This window comes from Liolophura sinensis, chromosome 6 (genome assembly GCF_032854445.1).
Source record: "Liolophura sinensis isolate JHLJ2023 chromosome 6, CUHK_Ljap_v2, whole genome shotgun sequence".
Classification (NCBI taxonomy): domain Eukaryota; kingdom Metazoa; phylum Mollusca; class Polyplacophora; order Chitonida; family Chitonidae; genus Liolophura; species Liolophura sinensis.
In genome coordinates this window covers 20818166-20836397 of record NC_088300.1, presented here as the reverse complement: position 1 = coordinate 20836397, position 18232 = coordinate 20818166, and the positions used below count along the sequence as shown (strand labels likewise).

General features: G+C 38.1%; 1 protein-coding gene across 1 annotated transcript; it reads right to left on the bottom strand.

Moving 5' to 3' along the window:
* Positions 1-2: 2 nt before the first annotated feature.
* On the bottom strand, positions 3-16850 carry LOC135466526 (WD repeat-containing and planar cell polarity effector protein fritz homolog). Its single transcript, XM_064744055.1, has 27 exons — positions 16667-16850; positions 16194-16238; positions 15752-15802; positions 15341-15411; positions 14824-14883; positions 14348-14468; positions 13748-13881; positions 13192-13269; positions 12548-12648; positions 11937-11999; positions 11622-11721; positions 9461-9497; positions 9112-9182; positions 8389-8439; positions 8058-8132; positions 7476-7567; positions 6595-6687; positions 6042-6147; positions 5545-5659; positions 4561-4684; positions 3982-4045; positions 3634-3730; positions 2875-2975; positions 2331-2479; positions 1718-1818; positions 871-896; positions 3-636 (listed from the first exon to the last, which is right to left on the bottom strand). The coding sequence occupies exons 1-27, from the start codon at positions 16725-16727 to the stop codon at positions 583-585; spliced, it is 2241 nt and encodes a 746-aa protein (XP_064600125.1). The 5' UTR covers positions 16728-16850; the 3' UTR covers positions 3-582.
* Between the last annotated feature and the right edge of the window lie 1382 nt (positions 16851-18232).

Here is an 18232-nt window from a genome sequence, read left to right as displayed (position 1 = left end):
GTACAAATGAATTATCAATTTTTACACCCAATGTAACACCCAAAGTTTATTATTCAACCCAGGACTTCTTGACTGCTTCAATGTCGAAATGCAGATAACTGGACTGGCACAGGCCAAATGTTGATCTGTTCTCAAGACCCACACCATCAAATTCAAATGAAACCACACATTGTCATCAAATTTCAAATGAAACAACACATTGTCATACATTCTCAAAGACCATGTCACAAAGCTTCAAGCCAAATTTAGTGAAGATCAATCCACCTGTTCATGAGACATAGTGCAGACAAAGTTCTTCGTGGACACTGGACGGCAGAACCATGTCTGTCTTGGAGGAGACTCAATTATTTATAAATAAAGATGTTAAAAATTAAATCAACTTGTCTGTCATTCTAGAAAATTTAACAGTGCATATATAACCTGACGGAATGCTTCAACCATAACTGACTTTCAATAACAGTTCAAAAGTGTTTCTTGAGTTTAAGAACCTATCCTAATCAGAGGTAGCATAATATAATTCTGTACATGGCTACTATCTCATTCCATGGATGCAATGCTAAACCTTATTGACCATATGCCAGATCACACTAGTCCAAAGTGCACCACTTTGATAGAACTGGGGGTTTCATCTCCACCCTGAGGAAAAAGCATAGAATATTAGACATTATTCATTAAAACTTGACTGAAGTTAATATTTTAACAATTGACATGTTTGAGCCGAAATATGACTAAGCCAATATAATACAAATGTATCAATGGTTTTGGTGTCGGCGTTACTATATATATGAAATTCAACAAAACCTTCAATCATAAAACATGTTTTAGGACACAATAGTATTGGAACAATTGAGTGTGAAGTGTAGAGCTTACTTCTTGGTTGGCTGCATCTTGACTTCCTGCAAACAAAACAAAAAATGCTATTGATTTACTGATTGCTGCATTACCCATACTCAAAAATATTTTACTTTGATATACAAATGGCAGGTGGTTTTGTGGGAGGAGGAAACAAGAGTGCCCGGGTAAATAACAGACCTTGACAAATTTTCCCACACCCTTTTGTTGGGAGACAACTGTAATCAGCCCTAGGAGTGCCACTGACTGCTTCATTATCACAACAGCCAACATGAATGGCGAGAGTCCCCATCACAGACCAGGTTTGGTCCCACACCTCGTGTGACGCAGGCTGAAAGACAAGCACCTTATCACTTGACCATACCCCTCTCCAGCCTTCTGATCAGTTCCATACAGACACTGACCCCTTTGGCAATGGTCTGAACAGGAGATTCTATCTATATGCCACTTGTAACCTTCAAACAGCTGTTCATCTCTTTCTGGTAAAATACCCTGACTAGCTGAGGGGTGATTTTCAACCAGGGCAGGTGCCAAACACCTGTTCATCTCTATCAGGTATTCATACCTTGACTAGCTGAGGGGTGATCTTCAAACACAGCAGCCATGCAACAAGTGCCTGTTCATCTCTAAATTTATATCAAGTAACAAACCTTGACCATCTCTATATCAGGTAGCATCCACTGAATAGCTGAGGGGTGATCTTCAAACTGGGCAGACATGTAACCAGCACCTGTTGACCTCTATATCAGGTAACAAACCTTGACTAGCTGAGGGGTGATTTTAAACAGGGCAGCTCTGTAACAAGCAGCTGTTCATCTCTAGATCAGGTAACGTGCCTTGACAACATCTAAATCCGGCAACATACCTTGACTAGCTGAGGGGTGATCTTCAAACAGGGCAGCTGTGTAATCCTGAATTAGGTCATCAGCCAACTGAGCCTCAACATGATGAAAGTAATCGGGTGAGCTACAGCAAAGGAAACAAAACGTAGAGACGTATCCTATATATTACATACTACTCAGCTATCTTAACCACTGATCGCAAGCATTCACCTGTGGACTGGTTGCAACATTAACAGCATGTGATGTTCTCTTATTGATGTTATTTTGTATACCAGTAGTTATTCTGGAAATTTTATGAGAAAGTGTAATTTTCATCTCAAATTCTGCCCTGTCAAGAAGCTACGTTTTTTGGAAGTGATCTCCACTTCTTTTCCCGAGTACACATAGCGATAAAATTAGGTTTTTTCACACCTTGGACTGCCGCAAGAATCACTCTACTTCAATCTACTTCTACTTCTTTCTTCTAATATACACTATGCCTGAGGTACAAAGGTGACTCTTTAATGAATTTTTTCACTGGACTAGTGTTACACCTCAGCCATCTGAATAAATACTGATGTAGCAAACAATTAAAGAAACACAACATTTAAATAAGTGACGAACTAGATAACTATGTAAGTACATGTAACTACATACATTCTGGCTGTCCTCTCTGTGCTGTGCCTGACCTGATGCCGTCGGGAGGAGTGACTCCCCTGTATAGCAGCCCCTGGGGGTTTGTGAGGAGGGTGGCAGGCTTGACCTCCAGCGGGGTGACCTGGCCACATGTGAGACCCGACACCTCGCTGAAGGTACAAAGGCAGGTATATTACATTAATACAATCTGTTAATTATATGAATTTGATTAACAACACACATTGTCTTCAAGAATGTGTCACATACATGGGTTTATGGGTGGAAGAACTTACCACATCTGGCCAGGTACAGGGAATTACTCCTGTCAAGTCTGCAGCTGACTTTTATTGATACTCAGCCTAGGAGCGCCCAGTCATATTTGGAAAACTGATAATATAGTTTACTTTATGCTACAGGACACGCACATCGAAATTATAAACAATCAGGAATCGGGGAAACAATGAAAGCTATGGCATTATTAAAAAATCATTGCATTAATAGACCTCTTAATTGTCCTCGAATCTAGCTCAAAGCACTAGTCCATCAAGACGTGTACACAACTGACCTGACTGACCGCCCGTCTGTCTGGGTGCTGTGGGCCTTCATCAGTGAACTCCCCTGATGATAGTTCATCATCATATTCATCGTCATAGCCATCCAAGGATTCTGCTTCGGGGAAACACTTGTGTTAGATTTAACACTTTTAAACTATTGTGGTAGATAGATGTTGTGGTATATAGTGGTATATCTTCTTTACACTCACATAACCATACCTAATAATAGGTAAATAGTATGTGTATGTATCTTACAAAACAATTTCATGTCATCTGCTTGGGTTTTACTCAACAATTTTTCAACCATATGACCATGAGGAGTCATTAGGCATGTTTATATATACTGTGTCTTCTTGTGGCAGGGCATGTCCATGCTGCCAAAGTGCTGCCACCTCTGAAGTATCATGCCGAAGACGCCAGACACAACACCCCACTCAGTCACATTATACTGACATTGTGCCAACCAGTCCTGTTTCTTTGCTCTAACCTCTCACTGCTGAGCGCCAAGCGAGGTAGCAGCAAGTAACATTTTTGAAGTCTTTGGTATGACCCGACTTCAAGGTATTCCGACTTTGAGGAGGACTTTATAACCATTAGGCCACTGAAGCGGTTCATGACCTGCATGAAACTGACTGCAACTGTCATATTTTTTAAACTTGTTTGTCAGCAATTCGTGCAACACAGGTAAAGGAAAGATGCAGTTAGAAGAACTGTGACACTGATATCGTTGTGGGTTCAAGTGAAAGCATTCCAAGATGCCTACGACTCACCTGTGCCCAAGGAGCCAGTCTCGATTTGCTCTGCCTTCTGCCTGGAGACCTCAGCTAAGGCAGTCTCTCCCTTGTCCAAGGCCATGTAGTGCAGATCCTGTACACAAATCAGCAGTCTGAATAAACAGCTGTTCCACACGTATTCAAGATCTGTTTACTGCTTTCAGTCTTCTTTGTTTTCTTTTTCAGCATTTTATCTATACACATAAACATGATGTAAAAAGCCTTTCTTTCAATTAAAAACTTATAACAGTTAAACTCTGATAAAATCGAACAGTCAAACTTTATAAAAATGTCTTCAAATTTTAAACCTCTAAATTTACAATATGACATTAGCTAAGCATTTACCATGAACAGATCCCGAGCGCCAATATCAACAGCAAGTAAAAACGCTTTATCAAATCGTGCATATCTGCAACACAGAAAAAAGCCTATTTAGAAAAGTTGTAGGTGCCATTTGATATGTATGGAAAGCAACATGTGCTTAAAATTTATCTATTTATTATCTGATTGGTGTTTTATGCTGTATTCAAGAATATTTTACGTATATACCAGCATTGTGGTGGGAAAAAAAACAGGCAGATACATGAACAGACCTTTGCACGTACCACTGGAGAGGAATTCTGCATGGGCTGGACTCATGTGCTTATTGTAATTGAAATTGTGATTTGTTTATAATTGAAAGAGAATGATCAGTCTGAAGACTTAAAAGCTGCAACCAAATCAGAACAAGTGGATTTCAACTAAGCAATATAACTGTTGGATGGGTAGTTGTTTTCAGGTGTAATGCATTATACAGCTCACCCAGTATGTCCACAAAGGAAATTTCTGGAAGATGTGTTAGGCTTTACTATAACTGAGAAATTTATGCTTTTCCCCATGTGTGTGCCATTTAAGATTAAGGCTGTTCATTCGGCATCGTCTTACCTGAGAAGGTGATGGAAGAATCGTCGTGCAAGTCGACTAATGGGGTCTCTGTACTCCAGGATTGTCAGCTCCGAGATGGCTTGTTTTGGAGCATAGAAACTACCCAGGGAGGCCTCTAGTTGAGCTGTAAGGAGAGACAGTAGGTATAATGGGGTTCCAGGTAGCATTATTACAGATATGCATACATATATTTCTGTAAAACCTATCAATATAGTGGGTTCAGGTGGCAACAATACAAATATGCATACATATATTTCTGTAAAACCTATCAATATAGTGGGTCTGGGTGGCAACATTGCAAATATGCATACATATATTTCTGCAAAACCTATCAATATAGTGGGTCCGGGTAGCAACATTGCAAATATGCATGCACATATTTCTGTAAAACCTATCCATATAGTGGGTCTGGGTGGCAACATTGCAAATATGCATACATATATTTCTGCAAAACCTATCAATATAGTGGGTCCGGGTAGCAACATTGCAAATATGCATACACATATTTCTGTAAAACCTATCCATATAGTGGGTCTGGGTGGCAACATTGCAAATATGCATGCACATATTTCTGTACAACGTATCAATATAGTCCAAACTTCTCTGTTAATAACTGCAAAAGTCAGCTCTTCTGATCTAATGAAAAAATGTTAAGAAACAATTCAACACATTGGAAAAGTCATTGAAAAAGCAGCCATATCAAAATCAATTCATTGGTTAACTAACTTATGATATTATTGATACCTTTCAGAAATACAGCTAGAGTGGATGACTGATGCTCAATAACCCAAGTGCTGTGCAATGAAAGATTCATTTTGTAGGCTACATTTTTATTTAGCATTATGATGAAACAATAAATAACCTTGATCATTAAATGTCATAGTTTTTAAAAATGTACATGTGCTGAATGTGCTTAATGGAAAAGCTGACCTCTACATGTATGTTCTATCTATACTGCGAAGAAGACAATGTTAAAACTCTTACATTCCCGATCTGCATTCAGTGGCATCCTCAGGATGTGGTTCATAATGGTGGAGAGTGAGAAGTAACAGGTGGCGCCATCTGTGTCCCAGTTCAGACAGCAGAGCAGGTTCACAGCCTGACAACAGTAACCGTGACAACTATCATCATAACAATATACTTACAAAGTAAACTGGTGAATATACATGTATATGTTTTTGAAATTCTTTCATCATAAATATGAAGGACATGTCAAATATGTGTGCACAAATCACTGGCAAACCAAGACAAAAACACCTCATTGGTTAAGGGGTTGTGGTGAAGCGAAACAGACTGATGGTCCTTGAAACCTTTGACAAGACATATGCATATTACTGCAGTCATAAACATGACAACATAAATTAATTTTTATTTTTTACCATCTTGCCTTTTATGTTTTAGCCTCACTGTTTCATATTTTCACACAATGTGCTTATTATAATGTATGTTCTAATGTCCATGACTGGAGGCTAACAACTCACCTCATCAAATTGTTTGTGCTTGATGTATTCCTTTATCAACTCCACAGCTGAGAACCTCTCCTGGCTCAGCACCCCTAAACTGAATTGTAACACAGAGACAGGACCTCTGAAAAAAAAAAAACATCATCAATCAAAACAACCATAAATCTGATAATCTGACGAATGGCAATTTTGATACAGAACTTCTTGCCTCTATATACGAGAGATCAGACCCTTAGAGTGAACGCCTTGATCACTGATTCTGAACACTTATTATTTGAGAATTTTCCACTGAATGATGTACCAGTAACATGTTCTCCCTTCATTACTTCCTGCCCACTAAGACAGAGTTTTTGAATGCACATCATGATTAGGCAGCTCTAGTTTGTCCCATACATGTATGTGCTTCCCCTGGTTTCCTACTCCCACAAAACAGATTACCATGACATAAGAGAAATATCTTCAAAAACAACTTAAAACACTAATCATACTAATAAAAGTATAACTGAAAACAGATATCAGCACTCTTTTTAATAGTCTAGAATAAGAAGCAGAAAAGCCATCCTTACTTTACCTTTCAAAGCTAAGAACAAGAGAGTCAGTAGAATTACTGTTCACTTCAGTGCGGAACGGACACCACTGCATATGGGTCAAAGTCACTGGTGATCTGAAAATGAGAACAGATACAGCTAGATTACAGCTTGATAGGATTTCTGTTGTTTTGTGTGGGGTCACATATGTAAGCTAGATGTTGTAGTAGTACTACCTCTTGTTCACTTTTTACAGCAAAACTGTTGAAGACATCCAAAGGAGCAGCAAATAAGATATGCAGACTTTGAATGCACTACAGACTGATACAGAAAAAGCTGTACACCAATGATACATGGATAATATTGAAGAAAACGTAAGCATCACACATTATCCTTATTAGATCAATATACCTGTAAATATATGTTTAAATTACACAGCTATTTAATTATATTTTCTCAAATTTTTAAGGAATAATTATTAAAAAATAATAAACATATCATCGTTGCATACAACAAAGCTTATCTTACACTAATCATTCAAAAATGTGTACCTATTCTCCACAGGGAATCTTTTTACACAATCATTACCCAATAGTTTGACAGTACACATCTTGTGGCAGATTGGCTTGAGCATAAAATAATATTATATTTCAATCTCATGCCTACAGAACAAGTGTTAAAAGAAATTTACATACATGTACATTTGGAGGAATGGATGACTATGGCTTAATGCTACATAGGCAATGTACATTTTATTATCACAAATGCAAGACCAATGAAGAATTTCACTATGATTTGGTCAGACAACAAAGTTATTATATAAGACAAGTCTCACTTAAAATATAATGTATAACGTAAAATAAACATAGTATGTCAACAAGTTTGGCATTTAATATGCAAGTAGACCAAAAACTATCAGTCTTACCTGAAAAATGTTCCCAGCTGGATGACTCTCCGTGGACATGGGTCCTCCGTCAACAATTGGAACATCAGGGGAGATAATGCCATGTCAAACAGCTGTACAAAGAGAAACATCACATATAAATAAATGCAAGAATATATTTAAATGAATTCACAGGTTTCTCACACTATAATGCTGGCCACGGTCATATAAGTGAAATATTCTTGAGTATGCCATAAACCACCGATCAAACAAATAAATCGAATCAATTCATACAAAATTCAGGATATATATTCATCAGTGTCCAGTCACACACGAGTAATAATAATTCCAAGAAATCACAAGAATTGCTTTGATACTCATTAATCTGACATCATAACATCCTTAAGGCTTTGGGAGAGCTGGTGGAAAAGTTTGATTTGTACTGAAAACCAACAACATTAAATATCTTCTGCCTCCTCTCAGAAGATACCATTGAAGAAGAGAACACACAAGAATTTAATACAGAACAATAACAATATAACCAGTGTTTACTTTTTTCTAATTTCTAAAAACCAGAAAACAGCAAACTTATACCTAACTTAAAATCAAACCTCTTGCTATTACCTGAAGCTCTCCCCTTTCACTGGCTACAAAGAAAATGGTCCCACCTGGGTGCCAGGCTATTACAGATGGAGTTTGCTGAAATAAAACAAATTGTATCAACTAGAAAACTTTTCACAGATAGCATCTTCCCATGTACCTGTAATTAGCACAACTAAATTTTGGGAAGAGACAGGGACACACAGAAAGATAAAACATGCAACTTGAGTAATTTTTTTTCTGCTTAACCATTAACTAATATCTGTTTATGGTGTACTATGATGCATGTCACATTCACAGATGGATTAAAGCATGCCATAATATGGCTGAAGATAAACACAAACTTGTGACTTACCAGGGCTGTGTGAGTGTACTGGGTGACCTTTCTTTGAGAGTCATATAACACCTGTCAAGAGTAAAATATACTTATTTACTTATTTATTTGATTGATGTTTTATCCTGTACCCTAGAATATTTAATATTTACTATGGGGCCCAACATTATGGTGGGAGGAAACCAAGAAGAGCCCAGGTGAAACTCACAACCATACGCAGGTTGCTACCAGACCTTCCCACGCACAACTGGAGGGCAAAATATAAGGTTCACTGCCAAAATGACCTGGTGCAAACCGATTCATCATACGCTGTTACATACAACCACAAAAGTACTTATATTGGTGTGAGCGTTCAATCCATTATAGGTTTACAATGTATAATGTTCTTGCAAGTTTCCAAGTTTTGAGATCACTTCCATTTATTTATTTATTTGATTGGAGTTTTACGCCGTACTCAAACACATTTCATTTATACAAATGTAGCCAGAAAACCCGCCGAGGAAACCGGGAAAAGCCTGGGGGAAACGCACGACCATCTGCAGGTTGCTGCAGGTCTTTCCCACATACGGCCACAGAGGAAGCCAGCATGAGCTGGACTTGATCTCCTGAACCCATTTCAATTTTCATCTCAACCATTCATGTTCTTAAAAGGAATGCAACACAATCAGCTTCTATGGTCATAGTAACCAAGAGACAACAGAAGATACACACAATGGAGTGCTGCAGCCATGCCAGGGGACTTACCAGGGTTCCGTCTTCACATCCTAACACCAGCTTTTCTTCTGATGGGTTTTTACCTTGACACACAACTCCACCTAGTGAAAAGGTAATGTAGAAAACAGTAAACTAAACCACAGACCTAGTTTCACAACATGAAAGTTTCATGAAGGAGACATCTGCCCTCAGGTCATTAACTTAATTTATATATACTCAAAGAGATTCACCTGTTTAGGGCACAAGTGTCACAGCAATATAAACACACTAATACGAGCCCTTGTAAATTTTTGCAGTGTCTGAATCTCAAATGTATAAAGCTACTTTCAATACAAAGTGATACATACATGAAGCAATGTAAACTGACAAAACCACTCACTCTTCAAGGGTATTGTTGTCACAGCAGTTCTCTGGATCTGAATAGGTAGAAAAGTCAACACACATGTAGACTTGAAGTACAAAAATGTCAATCACAAAATACACCACATTGTCACAATCTGCTATTTTGCCTCCTCATGACTCAACTGTCAATTGACAACAATCTGACATGAAATTCTCAGTTACACTTGATTCCTGAATACTCTCATGATAGTGTTCTTTGTTAATCAGATACATGTAATTGATGAGTGACCTTACTCCTGATGATCTCATAGGTACATGTAACTTTGATGACTAACCTTACTCCTGATGATCTCATAGGTACATGTAACTTTGATGACTAACCTTACTCCTGATGATCTCATAGGTACATGTAACTTTGATGACTAGCCTTACTCCTGATGATCTCATAGGTACATGTAACTTTGATGACTAACCTTACTCCTGATGATCTCATAGGTACATGTAATTTTGATGACTAACCTTACTCCTGATGATCTCATAGGTACATGTAACTTTGATGACTAACCTTACTCCTGACTATCTCATAGGTACATGTAACTTTGATGACTAACCTTACTCCTGATGATCTCATAGGTACATGTAACTTTGATGACTAACCTTACTCCTGACTATCTCATAGGTACATGTAACTTTGATGACTAACCTTACTCCTGATGATCTCATAGGTACATGTAACTTTGATGACTAACCTTACTCCTGATGATCTCATAGGAACATGTAACTTTGATGACTGACCTTACTCCTGATGATCTCATAGGTACATGTAACTTTGATGACTAACCTTACTCCTGATGATCTCATAGCTACATGTGACTTGATGAATGATGTCACTCCCGATGGTACATATGACTTGATGACTGACTTTACTCCTGACGATCGCATAGCTACATGTAACTGGATGACTAACCTCGCTACTGATGATCTCAAAGCTACATGTGACTTGATGACTGAACTCACTCCTGATGATCTCATAGCTACATGTACATGTGACTTGATGACTGACCTCATTCCTGATGATCTCATAGCTACATGTAACTGGATGACTGACCTCACTACTGATGATCTCATAGATGAATGTGACTTGATGAAAGATGTCACTCCTGATGATCTAATAAAAACATGTAACTTGATGACTGACCTTACTCCTGATGATCTAATCAGTACATATCTGTTCCATTCTAAATTTCACGGAAAGGTCAATCACTGCTGCACATGTGCGCCTTGCTGAGCCAGAGTTTCAAAACATGGCAGTCCACGGCAACCTGCTAAATATGTGCCTATTTTCAACTTCATCTAAGATTTACAGGGGAGTGATGTAAAGGCAAGTAGCAATTGTGGCAAACCATGCAACGCACATGCATCAGAACTGAACAAGGGGGTAGCTCTTTGTAAGCATTATACCGGAATTGGCTTCACAGAGCTTTCGGGCTAAGGGTAGCCAGCAGTTCCCATGTATCAGTATATGTAAGGCCTCAGAACGAGGTCTCAGGCTAATCTCATAGGTACATGTAACTTGATGACTGAACTGACTTGTGATGACTTTATCAATACATGGAACTTCATGGCTGACTTTACCGCTAATGACAATCATAGGTACATGTACATTTGTAACTTGATGACTGACCTTACTCCTGATGACCCCATCAATACATGTAACTTGATGACTGAACTTACTCATGATGACCCCATCAATACATGTAACTTGATGACTGAACTTACTCGTGATGACCCCATCAACATATGGAACTTGATGGCTGACTTTACCGCTAATGACAATCATAGGTACATGTACATTTGTAACTTGATGACTGACCTTACTCCTGATGACCCCATCAATATATGGAACTTGATGACTGAACTTACTAGTGATGACCCCATCGATACATGTAACTTGATGACTGAACTTACTCATGATGACCCCATCAATACATGGAACTTGATGACTGAACTTACTCATGATGACCCTATCAATACATGTAACTTGATGACTGAACTTACTCATGATGACCCCATCAATACATGTAACTTGATGACTGAACTTACTCGTGATGACCCCCATCAATACATGGAACTTGATGGCTGACTTTACTCCTAATGACAATCATAGGTACATGTACATTTGTAACTTGATGACTGACCTTACTCCTGTTGATCTCATAGCTGCATGCCCCTACATTCACCTCCCCTCCAGACCCCAGGGTTTTTTCCAAAGTCAACACTTGATTGGAATGTAATGAGCTGGAACAGGATATCAAACATATCCATGTTTTAACCTTCTTTCTACTTTTACTGACATTGCACTTCATGGTTTATTTGCCAGATTAACAAAAGTACCAAATTCCCAATGCTGGTCTCACAATACCCAATACATCAATGTCTATTCACTTAGTTGTGTAATAACATTATAAACAAAACACTAGATGAAAAAGTACGAGACAAAATGGGTCATCTACCTGAAGGTAGCATAAATAGGATCAAACTCTGTTCTTGTATATGTCAGCACTTCTGCACGTGGGCTGAAAAAGTTAATCAAACCATCTAAACTTAATTGCATACATAAACTTTGATGTGACACACAAAATTACCTTCCATATATGTAATATTTCAGAATGTTTCATTTATATGACAGCAGCCAGCATTATGGCAGGAGGAAACCAGGTAGAGCTTGGGAGATTTCATGAGCTGGGGAAGCCAGCATGAGCTGGACTTGAACTCACAGCGACTGCTGGCATGCTAACCACCTCAGCCATGGAGGCCCTTATTAATCTGACCACTGATTTAAACACTTCTCAATAACATGTTACGTAAATGAGTGGCTGAGTCACAAAATCATCACAAACATATTGTACTAAATGAGGGCTTCAAACAAGCCAGTAAGAGCTGAATTCAAAGCTTTAAGCTCAGTGACAAGTAGGAAGTGGAAGAATGCTGTCCTTTAGCTATGTATCGTAAAACACATGTAAGATTCAGCAGCCAAATAAGTAGTTCTAACTTATTGTTCTAACTTTATTTACACCGTATTTTGGGACTATGATAATTATAAGTGCTCTAGAACTGAACTGACCCATTCACTGAGAGGACGACCATGTTTCCTTTCTCCTTGTCACTAGTGATAGGAGCCCATGGCCAGGCATCCTCACTTGACGTCGGCCACCAGATCAGCACCTGAGTAAAACATAATGTTTTATGGTAAATACACTTCCAAGTACTGTATTTAATTTTGCTTTAATCAGTACCTCAATAGGCCATCTTCGTATTTCATGCACACCTGACATACATCATTAACATATGCGATTAACATACGCTCACATAGATGAATTCAATGTGTTGAAATGACATCCCAAAAAGTGAAACATCATAATGTGAGATTTTGTGATGCAACAAATGCGAAGCTGCAGAGTGCTGGGTCATCTATAACATCAATATGATGAGCATACTACCACAGCCTGCTGCAGCATCCACCTCATCAGCTGAAGGCCCAAGCTTAAAGTCAAGTTAGGTCATGACTGCATGAGGCTCTAGCAATGATAAGCAACAAAACTTAAGTTTAATAAACACAATACAAATGTTCAAGCTGATGTACTGACATAGACAAAATGTACAGCTTTAAGAACACAAATGTTAATATTAGAGAGTTCAGGTCACCTACATTTTGATTACATATACATGTATATAAATTTTGTGCGCACACACACTTCTGACACCTACGCTGTCCTGGTGAGTATTGCAGGAGAGCTTTCTCTGGAGTCGTCTGCCTGTGGGGCCAGGAATTTCCAGCTGTACTACCTGAGGAAGAGTAGGAGAGGATAACATGAGCAAAGTGTGCAGCAACACAAAAGAATCCTTACCTTTCTTATACAGACACTTACCGATCAATGTGAAGGTAATAGCATATTGTAAATTAAGATAAAATAACAAAATAACTGCGCAGATACATACATGCACATTTAATTGAGACTCAGTTAAAATTTCATGAGCTAATCTATGAATACCTTCACTGATGTCTGATATATGTACCTTGTGATATGGGTACAACAGTAGACTCTGACCATGATGCAATTGTTATCATTCACATGAAAATGTACCAGCTTACATTTAACTTTTGCTATATATCAACATATACATGCATATGTCATAACTTTACAAAGATGCCCACAATATAGGTTTTTATTCCCCGATAATACTTTGAGGTATGATCTCAATGCAGAAGTAACTTGGATCCACACAAAGAATTAAGAAGAATTATTAAGAAAGAAATACTAACCTTAGGTTCCCAGGAGGCAAGTTTTTCCAGCTTTCTGTTAATCTCAGTAACTGCTGGTCTTTTCATGAAGTAAACAAAGTCAACCTTTGGCTTGTCTGGGTATGAAGTGAGGACAAACAAGTCTGTGACCAGCGCTGGCAAACAAAGATAACATTCGGTTATGGCACTGCTGAATAAGAGTGTTGCAAAAATGTACATGTATTACACTTAAAGTACATTACAAAGTGTGGTAGAAGTCACACTGTCAAGTGTTATAAAAGGCAACCTGATAAGTGAGAAAAAGCGTACTGCCAAGTGTGATATAAGGCATATTGCCAAGTGTGATAAAAGGCATATTGCCAAGTGTGATATAAGGCATATTGCCAAGAATGATAAAATGCATACTACCAAGTGTGATAAGAGGCATATTGCCAAGTGTGATAAAAAGCATATTGCCAAGTGTGATATAAGGCATACTGCCAAGTATGATAAAATGCATACTACCAAGTGTGAAAAGAGGCATATTGCCAAGTGTGATAAAAAACTCTCATATGAGACAAAATTCATACTAGTGACAGAATCCCTGACCTTGTGCATCAGAGCACATGTTATATCACTCACTATCAGACGCCACATCCGAGCTGAGTTTGCCCACCAGGCTCTTGTCTATCAGAATCTTATCCACATCCCCTGACTCCCCTGACAGAGTGAAAGTGATCAAACAACCATTGCTCAGCACTACCTGCAGAAAGACGCAGTCAGTATCAAAATAAGTCAAATGTTAATTTGATAGACTTTCACGTTTAAAATACTCTTACAAAACAGGGAGGCAAAACTAAGATATGCCTGTTTTATGATTATCAAATTCAAGAGTGTTGTTTCATTATACCAGTGATAATTTAAGCATTTTCAGACACTACACATTTAAGCAGCTTCTGTATACAAGCATTCCTCATTTGTATATCAGATTTGAGTTGTGGAGAACAGAGGAGTTCGCCGGGAACTTATAGCTCACTTGTAATGTAAGGATGTAAAAGTAAAACATACACCTTATTCAGCATTGGACCACACTCAGGTAAGGATGAATGAAGACTTACCTGTAGGTGATGAGATAACAACCAGCGGAACTGAACACAGCGGAACTGAGCCAGGTATTCCTGCAGACATATGACATCACCTCAAGGTTGAATGTAATTTTCATTGTGCATTCGGCTTGAAACTTAGTATGTTCATGTTGTACGAGTCCAAGAACTTTAAGTTCAATTTTGAAACAGCCTATAAAATGATTTTATTTATTATTACCTGATTAGTGTTAATCACTTACATGCAGGTGATCAGGCTTATAGGTGGAGGAAACTGGAGTGAACCTTCATATTTTGCTACATACCTGACAAGCCTCCTACCATAAAGCTGCAGCTAAAGAAGCAGGAGCTGGATGTGAACATGTAACTTTGGTCAAGGTCTGACAGTTGCTTTGCACCAACTAGGTCCTACAATCTAACGGAATGCATTACACAACTGTTGGGGTTAAATGTCCAATCTAACTGAGAGTTTCACCTTTAATCCTATGTATTGCAGAATAATCTACTATTTGCGGACGAATGAGAAACATACCTCAGTCTCTTTTAATGATTCCCTCAGCTTCTCTGGGCGGCGGTTTTTGGGAGTCCATGTAATGTTTCGACCTGAAGGGGAGCAATTCACTGTGCATGAGCAAATGTAATGCAACACGTAAAAACAAAACAAGACAAAATTTTCTGTACTGCAAGATATGAGGGAGTACATAAATGATAAACAACAGAAAACATCTATAAGTGTTCATGATGCTGTCTAAATTTAGAGCTTGTATATGTACAATTTCTTTTGACACCCTGAATTAGGCAAAACCAGCAAAGCTTTATGTCTAAAAATAATTTGCTAGGCTTCATAAGTTTCATCATTGATGCCATTTAAAATGCCACAAAATCGGGAAAGAAACCATCATTTTAACATTGGTTAATTCACTCCTCGCGCACTGTGACTTACTCTCTGAGTACTGCTGCCTTTCCTCATAGTAAGGATGCTCCAGAGGTGATACTGAAAAACATAATAATAGACAGTTTATATCAGAAAGATGAAAGAAACCAATATTTTAAAGCAAATTTTAAAGAAAGAAAAAACTTTTGGGTTCAAATTAATACCTAAGTTCATGCCTTTCCAACCATTCCAGTGCATCAAATGCATATTTAAACTCAACATCATGCAATGTGTGCTGACATATCCTTTACCAAATAAAAATGAGCTGTGTTAGTCAGTTAAATGGCCATTGTAGTTGTAGCTCTATACCCCAGGTTTTAGACCACAACACCACATGTTAAATACAACACACAGACGGGTCCTAAGAAGCACCAATGTATATGATGGAGTCAGTATTAATGATATTATCTATGAAGGTTAATTCCAACTGCAAGAAATGTAACATACTCACCACTTTCCCCTTTATCATGATACGTGTGACATCCAACGAGAGAATCTGGAATAAAATTAATTATGAATGATAAGACACAAGAATGAACAGAGATGATCTTGAATTATGGTCATAAACATTTTATTAATACTGAGAGCCATGTGACAGAGAACAGAGATAATTTGCAATACTTGACATTCTGGAAAGGCACAGCTAATTGCCCCAGAAGGTAGTCAACTACATGTACATGTATCTACAAAGGATCTGCTAGCAAAGCTTTATATACAATCAATAAAAGATTACTTCTGGGCAAGCCTATAATTGCCTTCAAAAATTGTGAAATCTCTTGGTAAGCAGATGGTACTGAAGGACTTCTTGATTTTCCACTTATCAGTCCATGTGGCTATAATAAATATCATGGCACATTTAAATTGGTGAAGTAAGGCGTATAAAAACTTCACGAATGATTTGTTTCTCTACATAAATGTGCTTACCTGGAATGATGGTTTGGTTCCGCAGTGTCCATATATGTAGATCTCCTATGCATGTGACCATCTTTGTGACTTCCGCTCAAGCTAGATCAGAAGTACACACTGTTGACTCCTTTTAGTTGAAATCTCTCACTTCCTAATTTAACTTGAACTGCCACCAGCTCCATACTTTGCTATTTACTTGTAAAACATACTGTTAAACAAAACAAAATAGAAACAATCATGCTCAGGGTGATGATAAACACTTAGACTATTCTTTGCTGCAAAGATGCTTTGATACTATTATTTGATATAGTTATTCACAAAATGCATTGATCGAGTTCTGGTGTGGACAGAGTAGCCATCAGGCAAACTTCAGGTTTATTGCTCTGTTCCATCAGAACATTCTGGTTACTCTTTGCAGCATTTATGCTTTTAATTATACCATTCATGACAAGCTTATTTATTGTTCAAGAATATTTCACGTTTATGATTGAAGTCACACTTTTGTGTGAAGGTAACTTGCATATCTTGTCTGATAATACCTCAAAGACGTCCAGACTGATCTATTAGAAGCTGCAGCTCTAGCTATTATTGGACGAACTCTACATTCAAACATTACCTGAACAGCTACATTAAATCAGACGTTGAGTGCTATTTTCAACAAATTAATCAGACTTAAACATTTAATTTAACTTAACTTGTTACCTCATTAGGCAAGGGATGGTCAACTCTAGCCTAGGGCAACTCATCAGACGTGTGAGAAAGCTTGACTTTTGGCTACCGGTAGGCCTACCTTTTTCTCAATTATCAATTACATGTAATATAGGAAAACATTATACCGGTGCGGTATGCATGCATGTAGGCCTACAATGTTATATCCCACATGTGTAGGTCCAAAGCCCCTTGAATTAACGTTAAGACACACAACAGGCCTGTGATTTGTACCCTATGCATAAGGCCTCCAACTTCTGTTGTTGTTGTAGTTGCGGTTAAACAGTTAAAACACAACAAGTAGGTGTTGAACAGTGACAACTGCACAGCTACAAGTATCTCTAAAAGAATAGAAAATTTTGCTATACTGACACAAACTTTTCTGTATGCACTAGTTCTTTCAGAGGAATCCTTCAATAAGTATTTCTTGAAAATTTGTAGCATTAACTAAGTTAAGGAGTGCCAAGTGTATAGATTATCGTCCAAAATATAAGGGGAGCTAACTCTGTAGCCCTTACTCTTGAAGCAGCCATGTTAAAGTGAATCCTCGAGCGTAAATATGTCGGAAGAGAGAAAGTTTCAAGATTGTCAATTTGTTAATATAAGTCTTGGATCATCACCATTCATGAAAACAACCTGGTCTTCCCTTTATACAAAACTGACCCTCTCGGTTACCCGGTCGGCCATTGTATACAGGCCCAGTGACTGCGCCGTTCAAAAGCATGATAGGAAATGTGGTAGCCTATCTGTTTCACGAAATGTCCAATTAGGCCCACAGTTCTCCAATAATTAACCAATGAGGAAGCAGGTTCGAATCCAGATTCGGTTCTCCTGGTACCTGGTCAGGTACGACTGTTCCTCCGCCCAAAAACGTGA

Excerpts from the sequence above, each read along its gene's own strand:
- LOC135466526 (XM_064744055.1), bottom strand. The coding sequence starts at position 16,727 with ATGGTCACATGCATAGGAGATCTACATATATGGACACTGCGGAACCAA. Across the intron at positions 9,498-11,621 it reads ATGAGATCAACAGGAGTAAG|ATCCAGAGAACTGCTGTGAC; the intron begins GTCAGTCATCAA and ends CTACCTATTCAG. Across the intron at positions 897-1,717 it reads TCACCCCTCAGCTAGTCAAG|GAAGTCAAGATGCAGCCAAC; the intron begins GTATGTTGCCGG and ends TTTTGTTTGCAG.